General features: G+C 46.4%; 1 protein-coding gene across 1 annotated transcript in view; it reads left to right on the top strand.

Annotated features, from left to right (window-relative positions):
• The window catches only part of UFC1 (ubiquitin-fold modifier conjugating enzyme 1), a 66922-nt gene that overhangs the window by 30165 nt on the left and 18903 nt on the right, over positions 1-17854 (top strand). The window contains exon 2 of the mRNA XM_078671159.1: positions 5584-5651. Within this exon, the coding sequence (XP_078527285.1) occupies positions 5584-5651 (68 nt within the window). The remainder of the gene's footprint in view (positions 1-5583; positions 5652-17854) is intronic.

The raw sequence follows: 17854 nt of genomic DNA, 5'->3' as shown, positions 1-17854 counted from the left end.
CACACAAAAAGGTGACAGACATCATTGGGCAGGGAAACGCACTGGCCGACATCACTGCCCGAACCACAGCTGAGAACAGGCCGACGACTCGCATGTACGTGACTAGGTCACAAACAGAAAAATGGACAGACGCTAGGGAAACTATTAGGGACATCCAAATGGCCAGCTCACCACAAGAATTGACTGAATGGGCACGGGTGGGATTAAAAGATGATGAAGGCTGCTGGCGGACAAAAGACACGAACAAATAGTTGCTACCCAACTCGTACCTGATCCCCATACTGACGATGGCCCATTCCCCTGCACACATAGGATCTGCCCCTATGGCCGAACTTGTCTCCTGAGTTTGGCATAACGACAGAATTACAGACTCGGCCAAACGATTAGTCCAACAATGTCTAGTCTGCCTGCAACACAACCCTGGGAAAGGAACTGTCGTACCCCGGGGAGGGTTTGGGGTCCCCAACCATCCATTTGAAGTCCTACAGATGGACTATATCCAGTTAGAGAGATGTCAAGGACTGAAGTATGTACTTGTTGTTGTGTGTGCTTTTAGCAAATGGGTGGAAGCCTACCCAAAGCGTGACAACACTGCTATTGCCACTGCAAAAGTACTACTGAAAGAGTTCTTCCCTCGCTACGGCCTTTGCCGTATTTTATGGAGTGACAATGGCCCCCATTTTGTAGCCGAGGTTATCCAGCTCATCCTGAAAGGACTGGGGGTACGACAGAAATTCCACGCAGTTTCCACCCCCAATCTGCTGGACTGGTCGAGCGGCACAATGCCACATTGAAACTAAAACTGGCGAAAATAGTGGCTACCACAGGACTAAAATGGCCAGACGCTCTTCCCCTAGCATTGCTGTCAATGCGTTCCACCCCCACCAAACACCACTTGACCCCTTACGAGGTCGTTTTCGGCCGACCCATGAGTATCTGGTCCGCACCCAAACCAACATCTATTCACGACGTCCCGGACGTCCTAATGTCTGACTACCTGTATAACCTAACTAAAACACTGTCTGTTATTCATCATCAGGTGCTGCAGGCCATCCCCGATGCTTCCAGGGGCCCCGGACATGCCATCCGGCCTGGAGATTTCATCCTGATTCGGAACTTCCAGCGGGAGAAGAGTCTGGAACCTCGCTGGACGGGCCCCTGGCAAGTCTTGATCACCACCCGAACAGCTCTTCGAGTGGAGGGGAAGCGAAATTGTCTGCATGCACATCATTGCAAGAAAATCTCTCCGACCCTGACGTCGACCGAAGACGTGACCACCCAAGAAGAGCTCCTGAACAAAGACCGACCATCCCTGAGCTGCTACCCTGAGACAGAGACACTCGAATTGGCGAAATTCCCTGATCCCACTGTGCCATCCAGAGAAGGGTATAACCTGCGACGAAAGGAGGGAGCTTCGGCTAAGTAGACCACGGACTAAGTTATCATTCTCAGAGCGGCGGCCTAACACAACAAAGGCTGCCAGGAGAGAAACCACACGAAGCCTGTGGTTCTGCCCACTACCGAGCACCTTGAAGTTGATGGAAGCGCCCGATACGAAGATGATGGAAGCAACCGGACATCCGAAGATCCGCTACAGGAACCCGAAAACTGACAGTTTGCACAGCTCAAAGACTATTGCTCTTCTTATCACTGTTCTCTTTTGCCTCCTCCTCATGACTACCTTCTGGATCGTGGAAGAGAACGCACCGGCTCATAAGACATTTCTAACGACTGCGCAGCCTACCACCATGAAAGAACACTACCTGGTCTCCCTTTCACCTCAAATCCAAGAAAGACGTAAGGAGTTCTGGAACAACTCCTTCGTACAGTTGCTGCACCAACACAACCTTGCTGCAAATGCCACGAATTGCTGGATCTGTGGGTTGATACCACATGCCACCGGACATTCCATTCCCTTCATCCCTTCACCTTGCTCTGTTCACGGCTCCTGCCTTGCCTGGCTGATCCTCTTGCAAGAGAGCTACAGAGACAACGCCACTTCCAGCGAAACTATGTCACACTTTTATCATGGAGTCTGGCTGAACAAGACCGGGAGAGTTGCTGCTCCTTTTTGCCCTCTATCCTCCAATGCCTCTGTTCACATGGACATCCCCGCCAAAGAAAGGGTGGAGATGCAAATATTCAACAATCCAGCCAGACCCACCTTCTCCTACCTCCGGAAACGAACAGCTGCCACCCTGACTGTGGCCCTATCTGTCGTCAATGTCTCGGGCCTCGTATGCATCACAGGCCGTGGGACACAAATGGTGGGCCACAGCACTTGCCGCATCACCAGAACTTTGTACTCAACCGACCCACCCTCTTTTGTCACCTCTCCAAACATGTACTTCGTCTGTGGTACAAAAGCCTACACCTGGCTCCCAAAGGGCTGGAGGGGTACCTGCTACATAGCCTTCATCCTTCATCCAACCTATGTGGCTCCGGCAAACCATCACCGGCAGAGACGAGCAAAGGACATCGAGCAGGCCGACTCCACTGGAGCACAATTCTTGGATGCAATAAAAGGGCTTGTTCCACTTTGGGGTCCGATGGCAAACAGTCGTGCCATTCGACATTTATCCCAGGCAGTCGAGACCACGATGAACATTACAGCTGGTATCCTCACAAACAATACAGCCGAGCTTCAGGCGGTCCGTCTGGTGGCTCTTCAAAACCGTCTGGTTCTGGATGTGGTTCTGGCGGACCGTGGAGGAGCATGTCGTATCATCGGGTCCAGCTGTTGTACCTACATACCAGACAATTCACCCTCCGTTTACAAGGCCATCGAACACCTCCACAGACTCTCCTCAGAAGTTCACCAGGAACAAGAAGGATGGTCGCTCGGGAGTTGGTTCTCGAATACTGTAAAAGACTGGGGATGGAGGTTGCTCATGATTGCACTGATACCAATCGTTGTAATATGCGGACTCTGCCTGGGTATTCAATGCTTGCCACCTCTGTGTTCACTATTTGCTAACTGTGTGTGCCGTGCCCTAAGACTCCGAACTTTGAAGCTGAACGTATGAAAGCTTTGTATGATGTAGAAATCCGTAATATGATGGGGATAGACATAAATTGACAAGCTGGCTAGATATGTTGAAAAGGGAGGACTGTTAAAATCTAGATTGCGACATAAACATCGGCGCCATCTTGTCCCCTTTTAGCTCAAACGTGCGCGTAAATAGCAGCCATTTTGAACACCATGGCCTCTCTGCCCACTACCGATAGCTCGCGCATATCTCTCTCTCTCTGACCCCGCCAGCGCCCCCGCGCGCTGACAGCCCACGTTCTCACATGCTTGGGCCATAAACCACCTCTTCAGCGCGGCCTTGCCTCGGAGCCACATTCCGTACCCGACTAACACCTCCCACCGTCCCTTTGATGATCACGCATCCTTTGATGAACCCCCTTCCTCTGTGCCCGATTGTCCCGCCCGATCCCAGGCCATCACCTAGCCCCGCGGATACAGTTTATTGCCCCTTACAGTAGGAAGCTGTCCTTCTTCGAAGAATCTATGAATGATAAAGGCCCCCACCCCATGAGATCCGATCAGCCGCGCACATTCCGGGAGCCGGAGGGATATCCAGCTGCGCGATAGTCATCACCTACTGAGATCAGGGTGGGACTTTTACTGTAAATATGTGTGGGAACGGGTTTGGAGCGGAGATTCCGAGGATGCCTTTCCGTACATCAAAGCATTAACAAGAATGTGTTTTATGTAATAAAGCAATAAACCTGTGTATAAGAGGCCAGGCCCCAAGGATGCGTTTAGAGCACCTCAAGAAGATACCCTGTTGTCTGATTTGACATGTTCTGCTCCGTCGGAATAAACTCCTGTTTCCTGCCTTCTGTCTCCAGCGCCTGCCTCTTTGTTTGGTAATCTCGAATGGTATGAGAGGCGGCTAACGCCGGGCAAATACTGAAGGGTTCTTGGTCGAATACGGCCCTACCTTTCAACAGGGGTGAGGGGATAGGAAGAGTACATTGTAAATGCCTCGAAAATGTATATAAGCCTGAACAAGACCCCAGTGGGCATCAGAGCACCTTATGTATACAGTTTAAAATATAGTATATGCGAAAGATCCATATGAAAGACCTAATTTCCTGTTTTTTCTCTGTTCCCGCCCCCTTTCCGTCGTGTTCACCATGTTCCCGCCCCCCTCCCGTTGTCTGCATTTCCTTTGCTCTATCAGCCATCCCACACCGTGACTCTGATCGCTATTTCTGCAGAGCACCCAGGATAATGTGCTCGATGACTAACCACTTATAAGGTCCCAAAGGCGAGACCTATTGACTATGCCAATGCTTGTTTTAAAATGTCAAAACTCCTATGACAGACTCCATCGGTATCTAACATTTATTTTTATATTTTGCCACAGGACCCACCAAATACATTTCCAAACACCGGATAGTCCTTTTATGTAGTTTTAACTGCAAAGATTCCTGTTTAACAAGATCTAAAGAGCCTCCACTATTGCAAAGGCTTAGCCCATCAGCATATGCTTACATTCCGGGTGCTTCCGTGATGAAGCATGCCACACAGTAAAAATCTGTAAAAACGGAAAACTGGGAGCCTTAGTTATAGTGCAAAAGCAGTGGGTGATTTTAAATACCAGAAGTACCGAGGCTCTATGGTTTCTGTCCGCTGGCCTGCCTGCTGCCTCTAGATTTCGCTGGTTCTGTGAAGGTTGGATAAGGTGTGAGTGCCTTACACGTGAGGCATTCATTTTAAGGAGTTGGGGTGGCGGGGGGGGGGGGGGGGAGGGGGGCGGTATAGATCAGAGATAATGCATTTGAATACTTACCTTGTGTGATTTACTTTTTTTTATCATTCCAGATGTTTTTTCAGCGTTACGCAGCCACATATCTAACTAATTGCATGTGACTATTTTGTCGGTTGAACTCGTTTTGCCTCTTGTTAAAGGGTGGTTAGGTGATATTGTAATCTGATTGTTTCTCTTTTTGGGTTCTGGCTTTCTGTAAGGGTGGATTTTGTGTAGGATTGCTGCTATGACAATGAAGAAAAGACTGGCAATTGATAACCTGATGTACAGCTACCCTATGTCTTTTATGGTATTTTTATAGCAGAATAATGCCATGATGTTGACTTATCTGGAGGCGTGGAATTTTAGGGGACAGTTTTTGAGTTGGAGTGGTGTTATTTGGTTGAATATGTAGCAGATGTGACTATTTTATGGCCCCATGCTCTACCTGATGGAGCCTCCGTTATCCACTCTCTCATTTTGATTTAAGTTTTGTAGAGTCACCTCCGAGCTTCAATAGATTGATAGGAAGAATTCTGTTCCAGTATAAAGGATGAATGTTAGAATATTATTTCAGCAGGTTCATAGGAAATTCACATTTCAGAAACTATATCGCTACAGCATACAGATTGTAAGACTTCTAGTAGTTTATATTCTACGGCAATTTGTGCTTGCTAGAACTAGCGCCCTGGCTCTGGAGTTCCGACCCTGTATCCCAGCATGCTTGTCTCGTTTAGGATAATATTCAGATTCTTTTCATGGACACAGATCTGCTCACTGTGAATGTTTCTCATGTCATTGTTCTTCTTTCATTATCCAGTATGTTGAGAACAACAAGAATTCGGACAACGATTGGTTCAGGCTGGAGTCCAACAAAGAAGGAACCAGGTAGGCTGTGGCAATTACAGAAAGAAACTGGTGGCTCAGCTGACAAATGTGCAGCATTCATAAGGTTGCAAAAACAAATGAAACCTGAAAACAAGTGTTTTACTCGGCAAATAGTGCAGCGGGGCAAAAGGGAAAGTGTGAAAAAGATATGAACAAATGAAAAGGTCCAGGGAGGTCACATTGCTCGGTACATTACAGACTATGAAATGTCTTCATGTAAGGAGAGTGGGGGCTAAGGAGTCAGAGGGTTAATAAAGAGTGAGAAGATACGCTGTCTGCTTTCTCCCTGCCTACCCCAATAAAATGAAAACGTTGAATTTGGTTTTAGAGGTGCTTTTTCATTCGTTTAGATTTCTTGATTTTTTTTTTTTTTTTTATCAGGTCTCGCTTAGGTACGCTTGCACTGTCTCTTCGAGACATGCTGTATCAAGATATGTGGATAAAGCTCCACTTACCTCCCACCCATCTTTTTAAATGGCTTCTGTCCCTGCCCTTTGTAAATGGTGTCTTTTCATTGGCCATTAGGCTCTGTAGTCCCTCCTTAGCACTGCCTTGTCTCTTCTTGTAACCTCCCATGAGGACACCTCCTGTTACATGTGTTATGCTCTAGGTTTTAATTACAGCCTCAATGCACTACTTTCTTAAAGCCCTTCAGACCGGAGACTCACTTAGTCCTAAACTAGATTGGCAGTGCTTACTTTACTCACTAGCACATATATATTAGACCTATGAATTTCCCTTCATCAGCTCTACATAGAGTACAACCTATTCTGGAATTAATATAATAATTATTTTGTCACATTCCAAAGCTACTAATTCTATATATGGACAAAGCTATTTGAATGTACTTGTGGTACTGTCTTGCATGCAATGCATTATGGGTAGGATAGATTTACCATATCTCCAAAGTTTATGATATACACTAGGGACCTCTAGGCACAGCTTGTGCTACTGCACCTAGACAAGCAGTGCTGGTGCCTTGCTCACTAGGGACATCTAGGCGCAGCTTACTGTACTGCATCTACTACATCTCATTTATATTAGACCTATAAATTTCCCTTCATCAGCTCCACATTGAGTGCAACCTAGTCTAGAATTAATATAATAATTACTTTGTCACATTTCAAAGCGACTAATCGTATTTGTACTTTGCACTTATAGTCGTTGCTTATGAGATGCAAGGTTGGCAGTAACTGCGCCTCATTTACTGTCAGCCTTACTGTTCCAAAGCAAGGACTATAAGCACAAAATGCGTGTTAGGCACCGCTTACAGGTTTTCAAAACACATAAACAAAATACAATGTCATTTACAATGGCAATAGCTCAAATTCTGGAAAAGCAAGACCTATTGCATTGCAAATGCGTGTTTTAAAAAAAATATACATATATATATATTTTCGTTTTGTATCTTTGGTCTATCGTGTACTGAATAGAATAATCTTGCAAAGACCTAAGTCCATGCCCTGTAGGACATGTAGAATCAATATTGATTCCATCTGGATTTGGAGAACTGTGAAACATTTGCAGACAAGTAGTATGGGATATTATCCACCTTACAGTTGTATCTTTAGCCATGAAGAGTACTTCATTCAGTCCTTCATATGTGATAAGTTGCTGGTAAGGGGAGCCAATGGTGCAACAGTTCTAGGAAGAACTGTAATACCCATTTGGCACCCACAACATAGAGAATCCACTTGGCTAAGGAGTAGTGAAGTCTGGAATTAAAATACTAGTTAACAAAAAACCTTATTAACCTGGAAGGCATAAGGTATTTAATAGCAGGTGGTTGCAACATAAACTCATTTTGTTTTAAAATAATTACTTATGAGGGAATACGCTCTGATTAGCTGAGAACCTGATGCCAATTAGTCCTCTAGCAAAGGCTTTGGCTTCTAAAAAAAAGTGAGTCACAGGGATCACTGGGTTTTGAGGATCATATCCAGTAAGCCTTACTGGCCCAAATTAATTTCCATCTTTGGAGCCTGTGCTCTACATAGGAAGAAGGTAATATAGATAGTGTTATTGAGTAAAGAGGAAAACTCTCCAGAACTTTTTGTATAAGCTGAAGATGTGGAAAAGCGGGTTCTGCAGTGCTCCTTAAAATACGACTGCTCTGTTCGGAAGTAATGTAACTGCCCCATTAAAGGTGTAGCAACCCTAATCGTAAGTGTGGATACTTCCCTAATGAGCTAAAGCTTTTGATAAACTTCTAGTAAATTATATGACCCAGAGCATTGTGCGAGTCGACTTTTACCTCGATGTCCTGGCTCTCTCACAACAGCACGGTCACTCATTCTTGTACTAGGATTACTCTTTGGAAGTGATTTAATGCTCCAACGAGGACTCTGCGGAGTTTGGTGACCAAAGGTTTGATATTCAGGAGCCACGCCCCCGAGTCTAGCAAAGGAAAGGCCAATCACCTCAACTGCAAGAAAAGGGCTGAGACCCAAACGTGCAAACCCATGTTGATTCTATGTAAGCAAATCTTCCTGTTCCCAAATTGTCAGAGGAGTCTGGTCAAGGACTGGACACTGTGAAGGGCTTTCTACTTTCCTCTTTCATTGCCAGAGAAAAGTGTGACTCCTCACAGTGGCCTCGATTTCACACTGGATTTAATATACGGCCTCGATTCCACACTGGACTTAATATACACATCAGACGTGTCAGGTGTCTCATTAACATGGTCCAATTTAGAAAGAAAACCTAGCATATGGTATTCCAGCTGAGAGAATGCAGTAAGTAATACTGCTGAAGAAAAAAGGAGCAACAAAATAAGGGACAAAAATCATCTAAATGGTGAGGAGTGCAACGAAAAACTGAAGACTCCTTATATAGGGTCTAGGCTGTAAATGACATCACAGGAAAAGTTGACACCACCTAGGACTGGGGAACTCTGACAAAAAACTCCAGAAAGGGACCATCCAGGATAGTTGTGGATTCAAGAATGGCCACACCTAGTACTTCAGGGTAATTGCGTTTCCATGATTAGGCAGGCATAAGAAGAACAAGCTTCTGTTTAAATTCCTTCCTTTCCACTATGCTCCTACACGTTAACAGCTGGCATTTCAGCCCAGAGCTCTGCACTGCTCGCAGAAGAGCCTGATTGTAGTAGGCAACTTGCGAGGCTGCCACATCTGCAGGAACGTTGACGATGGCCGGGCAGTGCAGGACCAGAATCTTCATTGAGTACTAGAGCCAGAGGCACCACTCTTTCCACTTGGATGTATGACGTTACGACGCGGTCTTTACACCGCACTACCATTACAACGCTGCTTTTACAAAGCAAGTCGTTACCACGACTTGCGCTGTAGGGTGCTGGACTTAGGAATAGTAAGATTTACTATTCCAACACCAGCCTACGTACAGTAGGGAAGGTGTTGGAACAGTAAATCTACTATTCCTTAGCCTAGAGCGCCCCCCAGCGCAAGTTGTGGTACGACTTGCGTTATAAAAGCAGCGTTGTAATGGTAGTGCGGTGTAAAGATCGCGTCGTAATGGATGTTCCCCTTCCACTTTCTAGATGTAAGGCAAAACAATCATGCCACTTCTGGAGAGTCTTGTTCCCGGGTCCAAATCTCTTGGCACAGGAGGAAGGAGTGTGGAATGCCTAAAGAAACTTCAATCCGTGACCAAATTGGCATTCTTTATGATCCTAGTATCTGTCCAAAAGCATTTGGTGCTTTGGGAGGTTGCACATTGATCAGTTTAGGGGGAGGGTGAATGGGTAAATGGAGCAGTAGAGCTGAGGGTGTGGGAGAGCAGTTTCATTCTGAGCTGTGTCTGAGGTTATACTTTGCCCAAACTCAGTGAAGGAGTGCTATATAAGAAGTCCAAATTGAAAAGTAAAATTACCCTACTCCCAGCTATGTCAGATTATTTCCAATCTTTAAAGATTTTTCATAATATTTCCACTCCTCCGTTCCTTTATGCCGATCTATTGTTTCCTTGTATAGATGTATTTTTTCTTAGCGTTCTATGCAGAGGGTCTTTGCCTCTATGTAAGGGAGTGCTATAAATAAACCACTAAATGAATAAACTGCAAGATCCACAATGGGAAACCAGTCCCCATAGAGGATAATCTATGCTGCAATCAGTAGCAAAGGCTTGCACAGAAGTCAATCCCCAGATAAAATGTGTGAGGTGTTGCGTGTAACAAACAAATGTACCATGTACATGTTGCGTGTAACAAACAAATGTACCATGTGCAAAGAACGGCACATTGGAAAATGAAAAGAAAAAAGCAAGATATGCGGTTCAAAAGTGGGGGAAAAGACAAACTGTTTACTGTGAAAGCCAGAAAGTTTGTAAGATGTAATAAACTTGGCCCTATGTGCACCTATATGTTGAACTATGACTTCATGTGGTTAGGCTGAACTTCGCCTTTTAGCATGTATTTGTCTTCGGACTTTTAACGTTTTTTGAAAAACAAATTACCATCCAGGCACACTTGCAGTGTATGTCCAAGAGCTGTAGAAGGTCAAATACACTGCTCCGGCAGTCACATGTGAGCCCAAACCTGGCACCATATAGCGTGGAGTTCAGATGGCGATCACTGGTGGTCAGGTCTATGTTCAAGGTCATCACATACTTTGGATGCCTGTCACTTTCAATTTATTATAGATTAAACATATTGGAGGTTGTTCTAGTCAGCCATGCAATTGTACCTGTGTAGAGCTCCACTGTGTCAGATGTAGGTGCCTCTGAAGCCTTGTTGGTGCCGCAAACCTTTAAGAGGAAAAAGTTCAAAGTTTAGCACACCAAAGGCATATTTCCTTTTTTTTTTTTTTTGCATTTATAGTGCGCACACTCAGTCTTCCGATGGAGGTGTTTACAGTCCAAAAGGTCTCTACACCAGTATTAACTTGCAGTCCTTACTTCGATTTACAGGACTGGTTCCACTAACACCAGTCTTTTTTCACTTGCTTGCTAAGAGACCAAACTGAGAACCCACAAACCAATCCATAGGTCCAAAAATAATTTCAGTATCTGCTTATCAACTGAGATCCTTCCAGCCAGGCCACCGGCTATTAAGCTACTATATCAGGGCTTTGGCCCCTTTTGCCATGTTGATTATCTGGAGGATTGAAACTTCAGATTAAGACAGCCTCTTGGTTTATACCTGCATGACAATTCAGTGGTGTTCATCAGTAAGGCTGAGATTCTTCCTTTTCCAAAAAGAATCTGAAGGAACATGCGCTCTCTGTTGGCTGTGGACCGAAAGTCAGGACACACTCTTCAGGTCTCTTCTGTAAGGGATATTTGGAACATCACACTTGTTTCTGTTTTCCAGAAAAGTCCAGGAGTGTCTCCTCTCGCCCTCTGCGTTTTATGAAAACTCCTTTGAAGTGTTTCAGATGGCTATTGACAATCTGAATGGGATTATGCAACTCTGACCCGGGCAGAAATTTCCAGTAATTTTCTCTTAGCTGTCAATTATCAAATACAGGCATCTTCTTCTTGCACATGAATAAAACACTTTAGGAAAATGATGCCTTCCGACTCAAGATCTGCATACTCTAAGGTATGCATTCCTTTTGACATTAGTATTCACCACCAGACCCTAGATCCCAATTCCTCTGTCACACTTTAAACCCTCTCCCAAATTACGAAAGGCCGGCGATGAGTAAGGTCTCAGTATGAGCAGAGGCAGCAAAAGGAAAGTGGGATAAGGAGGGGCACAGTGACCGGGAGGAACATGTGTGATTTAGTCTCTTGCTTGGAACTCAGTGATTGGCCAGATGGAAGCGGTGAAAGGATGCAATGGAAGCCTTCTGCAAGTCAGAACATTTCTACTGAATATCATTCTGTCACAGGACCTTCTAGAGGTAATCCGCTGTTGCCTGAAGATGATCACGAAAGTGGATCATTGCGCTCCTGCTGTAGACAAACATTTACAATGGAGTTACAAATCTCAAGCGGTGATATATAAGCTTGCCACATAAATCCTTAGCCAGTGTAACCTACTAAGACGTTCTGATAATCTTAAAATGGCTTAAGGCAGTGAGGTAATATTGAAGCACAAGTAAATGTTCATCTTCAGGTCACAAGTGTGAATCCCTGTCAAGGCCAATAAGTCTTTCTTGCTTCTGGCGTTAAGAGAGTGCTGTTGCATTATGGAATTGTAACAACTGCTATTTAAGGTGCTTAGAAATGGCAGAAGTGTGATATACGTTATTCTAATTGTAACTTTGTTACCTAGAAGGGATGGATGATCATTTCTGACAATGCAGGAATGTTCTATAGGGGACAAAGGGGAGTAGCTCAGAGAATAGGAGCCACTACAAGGGGAGTAGTTCCTTTTTGGAAATGGGGCCCTCCAACTCCTTGCAGTTGTCATGCTTCATCATCAGGCTTGCTTCTCATAGGGCGGGCGCTGCAATGCCTGATGGGCACTCTCAAGAGGGATCTTTATCAGAGGTCTTTTTCCAAAGCTTGATGTGAAGTGCAAGTTAAAGAGCCTTTTGTGTAGACTGATGAAAATGTAGATGTTGGTGTAGTAATTAGTGACTTAAAAAGGCTAGGCAAGTCTAAAATCAAATTGAAATCCATGAGTATGCCCGATTTTATTAAAAACGTGATATCACCAGTGGGGACAATGATCCCTGGTGAGTTATAAGGTCAACATGTTTCATGCCGTCACTTAGTCAAGCTGTGATCTAGGGCAATTCTTCAGGGCAGTAACATTTATAACTAATCGACACAGTGTGTGGGACCAAGGATGTAACTAGTACTGTCCAAACACTAAGTGCCCTATAGGTGTAACTGCAGAATGTAAAATGGTAAGAAGGTAAAATGAAGCATGACACCCGCAAGGGTGTGTGAAGGCCCTATTTCCAAAATGGAACTACTCCCCTTGTAGTGGCTCCTTGTCTCTGACCTACTATCCTTTGTCTCCTGTAGGAACAGCATACCTTTTTTGTTGGACTTGGCCTTTTTGGCAGGTTCACCCCTAAACTTTTTGCTTTTAAATGTGACCTGATGTTAGTTGTTTTTGGCTTCTGCGCACTTCAACACTGTGTCCCAGTGTAAAGTGCGTGCGCGTGGTGAGATTGGCCTGCCCTCCCATAGGAATGCATGGGGGATATGTGTGTCCATGGTCATTCCGGGTGTGAGAGGAGTGTTTGATATGTGCGAACTCGTGAGAATAAATGCTGCGCAATGGTGTGCGCCGATTTAATGTGACTAGTGGAGAAGTGCCACTTTTAGAAGTTTGCATTTCTGTGTGCAGTGAATGTCAATTGCCTGTCTGACTTGTGATTGACAGGATCTGGCTGGTGTGCCTGACTCCAGGAGCCAGGAAGGGTCTGCCCGGTGGTGAATAGGGAGATCTGCATGTAGATGGGAAGGAGGAGTTGCACCTGGGACCTGAATAGGGCTGTGCCTTCCCTACACAATGCTGGCTCCACCTCCTGTGGTGTGTCTGATGTCCCTAGCCTGTCCTGTGAATAGGGAGAGGGGCTGAGCAAAACAAAGTGCCCCAGAACCAGTTGTAACTGGTTCTACCCGTGCCCTACAGTTTGAGACAAAGGAAATCTGGGTATAAGAAGGGGCTGTGGCCCCATGAAAATGTTCTCTTGTTCCTGACTTGAGGGGGGCCTGCTGCTGGGCGCCAGGAGGAACAGCCACTGGGGTCTGCCTCCCTGCTGGAGGGCCCTGTGAGCTGGCCCCTGGGCCCAGACTTTGCCCCCCCTTCCTTCCAAGACTTTCCCTGGAGACTTTGGGCTGTAGCGCCTGGGAGCGCTTTATTTTTCATCCTGGGAAGCGCCCGATTGTGGTGGCCTTTTCTTGAGAGGAGCAGGGCTCCTGTTTGCGAGCTGGAGCCCGGAACTGCGATCATTTTACTGAGGGAGCCCCCGGCATGGGGATCCCCCTGCTTTAGGGCCCTGATCGAGCGGGTGCCTACCCCGCATCTTCCCGATTTTGGCGCAGGTGCCCACCCCGCATATTTGCCATTTTTTCCAATATCCCTAGCGGGTGCCCACCCCGCCAGGGACGTGTGCTTTGCAAATACCCCTAGCTGGTGCCCACCAGGGACTTCGTGTTTAGAGACGGGTGCCCACCCCGCACTGGTGACGGAAAGAAATCACCGCCGCTGGCCCGAGATCAAACTAGTGCCTTGAGGGCCGGTATTTCTTCCCCACCGGCCCCCGTTTGCCAGGAGTGCAGGCTCGGAGTTGGTAATGCCTCTCACTCCCTGAGCTGCCTGCCCGAGGCTGGGGCCGGGAGCTAAGAGGAGCCGCGTGGCCGACCTGCCGTAGGGTTGCCTAGCAACCGGTACTCTCGCAGCGATTCCCTTTGGAGTGGAGCAGAAGCAGGAAGTTCCGCAGCCGCCGGGTCGGAAGAGAAGGACTCCTGGCGAGAGGTCGCATCCAGAGAGGAGACGCCGCCGAGCGGAGCAACGAGGAAGAGCCCGGTGAGTCAGGGCCCTGCAGAGGCGTTGTTGCTTTGCTAAATCGCCACAGCGGCACCGCAGTGGCGGGCCACTGCAACGTCTTGACTGCCCGCATAGCTATATTTCTTTAGAACTCCCCCGGCACCGAGGGTGCAGTGCCACTTCCAAGGGGGGCTCGCGAAATACCGGAGTGCCCAGGCCTCTTCTCGTATGTACAGCTGCCCCGCCAGACAGTGGGCAGCTGCAATGATAGGGCATGATTGTGCTGAGAGCCTAGATGGCTCCAACGCTGGGGCACAATTACTTTAGAGCCCGAGTGGCTCCAACAGAGGCAATGTTGTTCAAAGAGCCCCAGAACGGGGCCCAGAGGCACTGTAGTGCCAGTGCTTCTTTGTTGGCCTAATTCCCCAGCTGTCCCATGTGACAGAGGGCAGCTGCAGCGTTTCGCAATTCTTCTACAGGGGGCACAGTGAATGCCCGTGCCCTCTGGGTGATTTCACAGCTGCCCAGCAATTAGTGGGCAGCTGCCACGTTTAGGCCTACCACTCTTGCGCACTGTTGTTTTTCTGCATGCGCAGCCTGCCCTGACACTGTTGGACAAAGGGGCGTTTGAGCCCCATGGAAGGCCAGTTGGCCTGGGGTCATTATCTAAAGTGATTCTGGCGCAAAGTGATTTCATCCTGTTTCAGGTCTAATACGTTTTATCCTGCCTGATACCTCTACCAGTATTCTATGATTAGGAGGTTGTTTTACCTAGTATGGTTTATGCTAGTGAGTTCATGTTTCCCTGCGTGATCTATGCCTAGGGTTATTAGTATTGCGTAGTGTGTTCCTACCTTTTACCAGTGGTTACTGGTTGTGTTCTACAATTGGTATTTTGTGCTACAGTTATTCTATGTTCTACATCTACTATTTCTACTAAGTGCTGATTCTGACAGTGGCCCACGTGGCCCTGTCATGTGTAAATAATCCCCTGTAAATACTGCCCAGTGCCAGTTGGCACAGTGTATATGTGTGATTATGATCTAATGTGTTTATGGTAATACATAGGCTATTTTTATATATAACCTTGTGTGGAGTTCCTTTTTGTGGTGTGCCTAGTGTGTTGCTGGTGTGTGTGTGTTGCGCAAAAGCTTTACACATTGCCTCTGTGAAAAGCCTGACTGCTCGTGCCAAGCTACCAAAGGGGTGAGCAGGGGTTATCTTGGTGTGTAACTCCCTTGTCCTGACTAGAGTGGTGGTCTCTGCCTCGCTTTGGCGCAAGCCTTAACCAACCAGGGATCCCATTTCTAACATTTTTCTTTTGAGAATTAACAGTGGAACATGTATGCTGGACCTTCATGCACTCTAGGCCCCCAGTCGTTTGTGATGAATGCAGGAAGGTTACCACTTTATCAGAACCTTGATCAAAAATATTGAGGCTAAACGATAGGGTGGTCTATAGATGAAATTCCCACTACAGACACAAGGTGGTGTTGTCTGTGAAAAGTTGCTTCCCAAACATCAGTGGAGTAAGGCAATACTTTTGCTGAGTTACATACAGCCAGGATTTGAGTCAAGGTGGACATCTTGAACTTCTGGAGGAGCAAACACTAGTTGAAATGAAGACTTGGACAATCCGCCTACACACTCCCACTATTTCATTTCTCCGAGGTGAAGAAGCCTATATATTTTTACAAGATGCTTTAGCGACACCCACATGTGTGCTGGAGTTATGAGCTGTTGGCATACATTTTCTGATGTGTGTCTGATTATTGGACCCCACTGAGGGGCATTAAGAGAAATCTCGCCCTGCGATGGTCATGTTTCTGATATTTGATATAGGACTAGGGAGGTTTGCCCTAGAAAAACTTGAGCTGATATTTTCTTCTTTGTCAAAAAAGGCAACATGCGTCTTTTGCACAGTCCTATGACGCACTCTTTTCCTGTTGTAAGCGGTAATGGTGGGACCCCAGAGGAACATGGATTTCAGGTTGGATCATATTGGAACTCGTTGGTGCCAGTCACAAGCTCCTTTTACACGATCCTATTTTGATGTGCATGCTTCTTTTGTTACAGGAAATGGTGGGCAATTCAGTGTACTTGTAGCAAGAGGAAATATTCTAACCCTTGAAAGAATATTATAACGAGGCAAGATGGCGTCAGGCTAGACGCCGGTAGCAGCTCTGATCAGAACAGCGGAGCATGCCGATTTAAACTAAATCGTTGCGGGAAAAGAGAAGAAAAAAAGGGAAAATGAGGAGAGTTCTTTTATTATACAAGGCTATACCGCTCTAGAGAGATGTCGAGACTCGAGCAAACCATACAGCCCAGCAATTTAAAGTTTGTACCTGCCGATGACCTGATTCCAGCAAAGTCGTCACTTTCACTCCTCACCTCGGCTATTGGATATGCAGTCCTCCGACTGCTGATCGGTAATCACCGAACGGCCAGTGATCTGCGCTCCCTATGGTGGCTGAGCTTCGCGAAATCCGGAAACTCCGTGACCAATACGGACCCCAGAATAGCAGCAATCCACAACAGCACGCAGAGCTCGCACAGCCCACAACATTCAATGGCTCCGAAAAACGCTGCTGCGGTAGCTTCAGCGGCAGCCAAGACGAGAGCGGCACGCCAGGCACTGCGAGATCAGGAGACAGGCAGACAACGCGGTGCTACACGCGATGAGTCACAAGATACAACAGCGGAGACAGCATCATCAGTGGTGAAAACGCCGGTTCGAAGGGGAGCTACCTCCAACAAAACACCTGCGCCTCATTCTGCCAAAACTACAGCGCCAGCCGCTCCAACTGTGGTAACAATGTTTCAACGTTCCGCTAGCCAAAAACTAGTGGCTAAAGAGCCGCAGCATAACATCTTGAAGAAACAGCTAACTACCTCCACGGAGGAGAGTACGATGCCAATAATGGAGGGGGTTAAAGGCAATAACACTGCTGCATCGAGATCGACAGAGCTGACTGGGATTCAGAAAGTGCCAACACTACCTGAAGAACAAAGACAAGAGACTGAGACTGGTCATATCTCTGAAAGACCCGACTCCATTGCCATGCAGGTAAGCGAGGCAATTCCTTTCGATACTGCTTCTCCCCCTAGATCAGACATGATTAATCAGGGGACTATTGATAACCCCAATGAAGCGATTGTGAATATAGACCCCCTAATGGCTCAAATGGGGGGTTCTAACAGTACTGTCATTAATAACACCAACGAGTCTGCTAATGAGAATGATATTCAGCCTGCTGGGTTACTCAATTCTCCCATCACGATAACTGAAAGCAACAATGGCAAAAATGATATTAATCAGATCCCCGGTCCGAATGCGCAACCGATTACGGAGACGCTGGTAAATTCCTCATCTCAGAGTTTGTTAACTAATCTACAAGCAGACTTACATACGGACTTAAATTATGACTCACAGATGGGGGCTAACAAATCACAAGAAAGAGAGAAAGAGATTATAGAGGTCACAGAAGCATTAAAACCTCATATAGGAACACCGAAGGTCAATTCAGCGATAGATGATCATCCTATAGACGCTAATGAGGTGCTTGAGTTAGATAAAGATATAACAGACTTCTACTCTTTTTCAGAGGACATTAGCTGGTCTGGGGATACTGATGAAATTGATGATGCAGAAGAAGTGGAGAATGATACAGACTCCAATTTAAGCTCAGAATCAGATATTAACCCCCCAAAAGAACAACGTGATAAGAGGAGAACCATACTTAAAAAGAAAAACACTGGGCATCATGGAGCCAATGAATTGTCATGGGACTATACCCCAACTGTTTTGGCATTGAATCAGACCCAG

This window comes from Lissotriton helveticus, chromosome 12 (genome assembly GCF_964261635.1).
Source record: "Lissotriton helveticus chromosome 12, aLisHel1.1, whole genome shotgun sequence".
Classification (NCBI taxonomy): Eukaryota; Metazoa; Chordata; class Amphibia; order Caudata; family Salamandridae; genus Lissotriton; species Lissotriton helveticus.
Note: the sequence above shows the minus strand (reverse complement) of the source record. Positions and strands in the feature narration are given on the sequence as shown.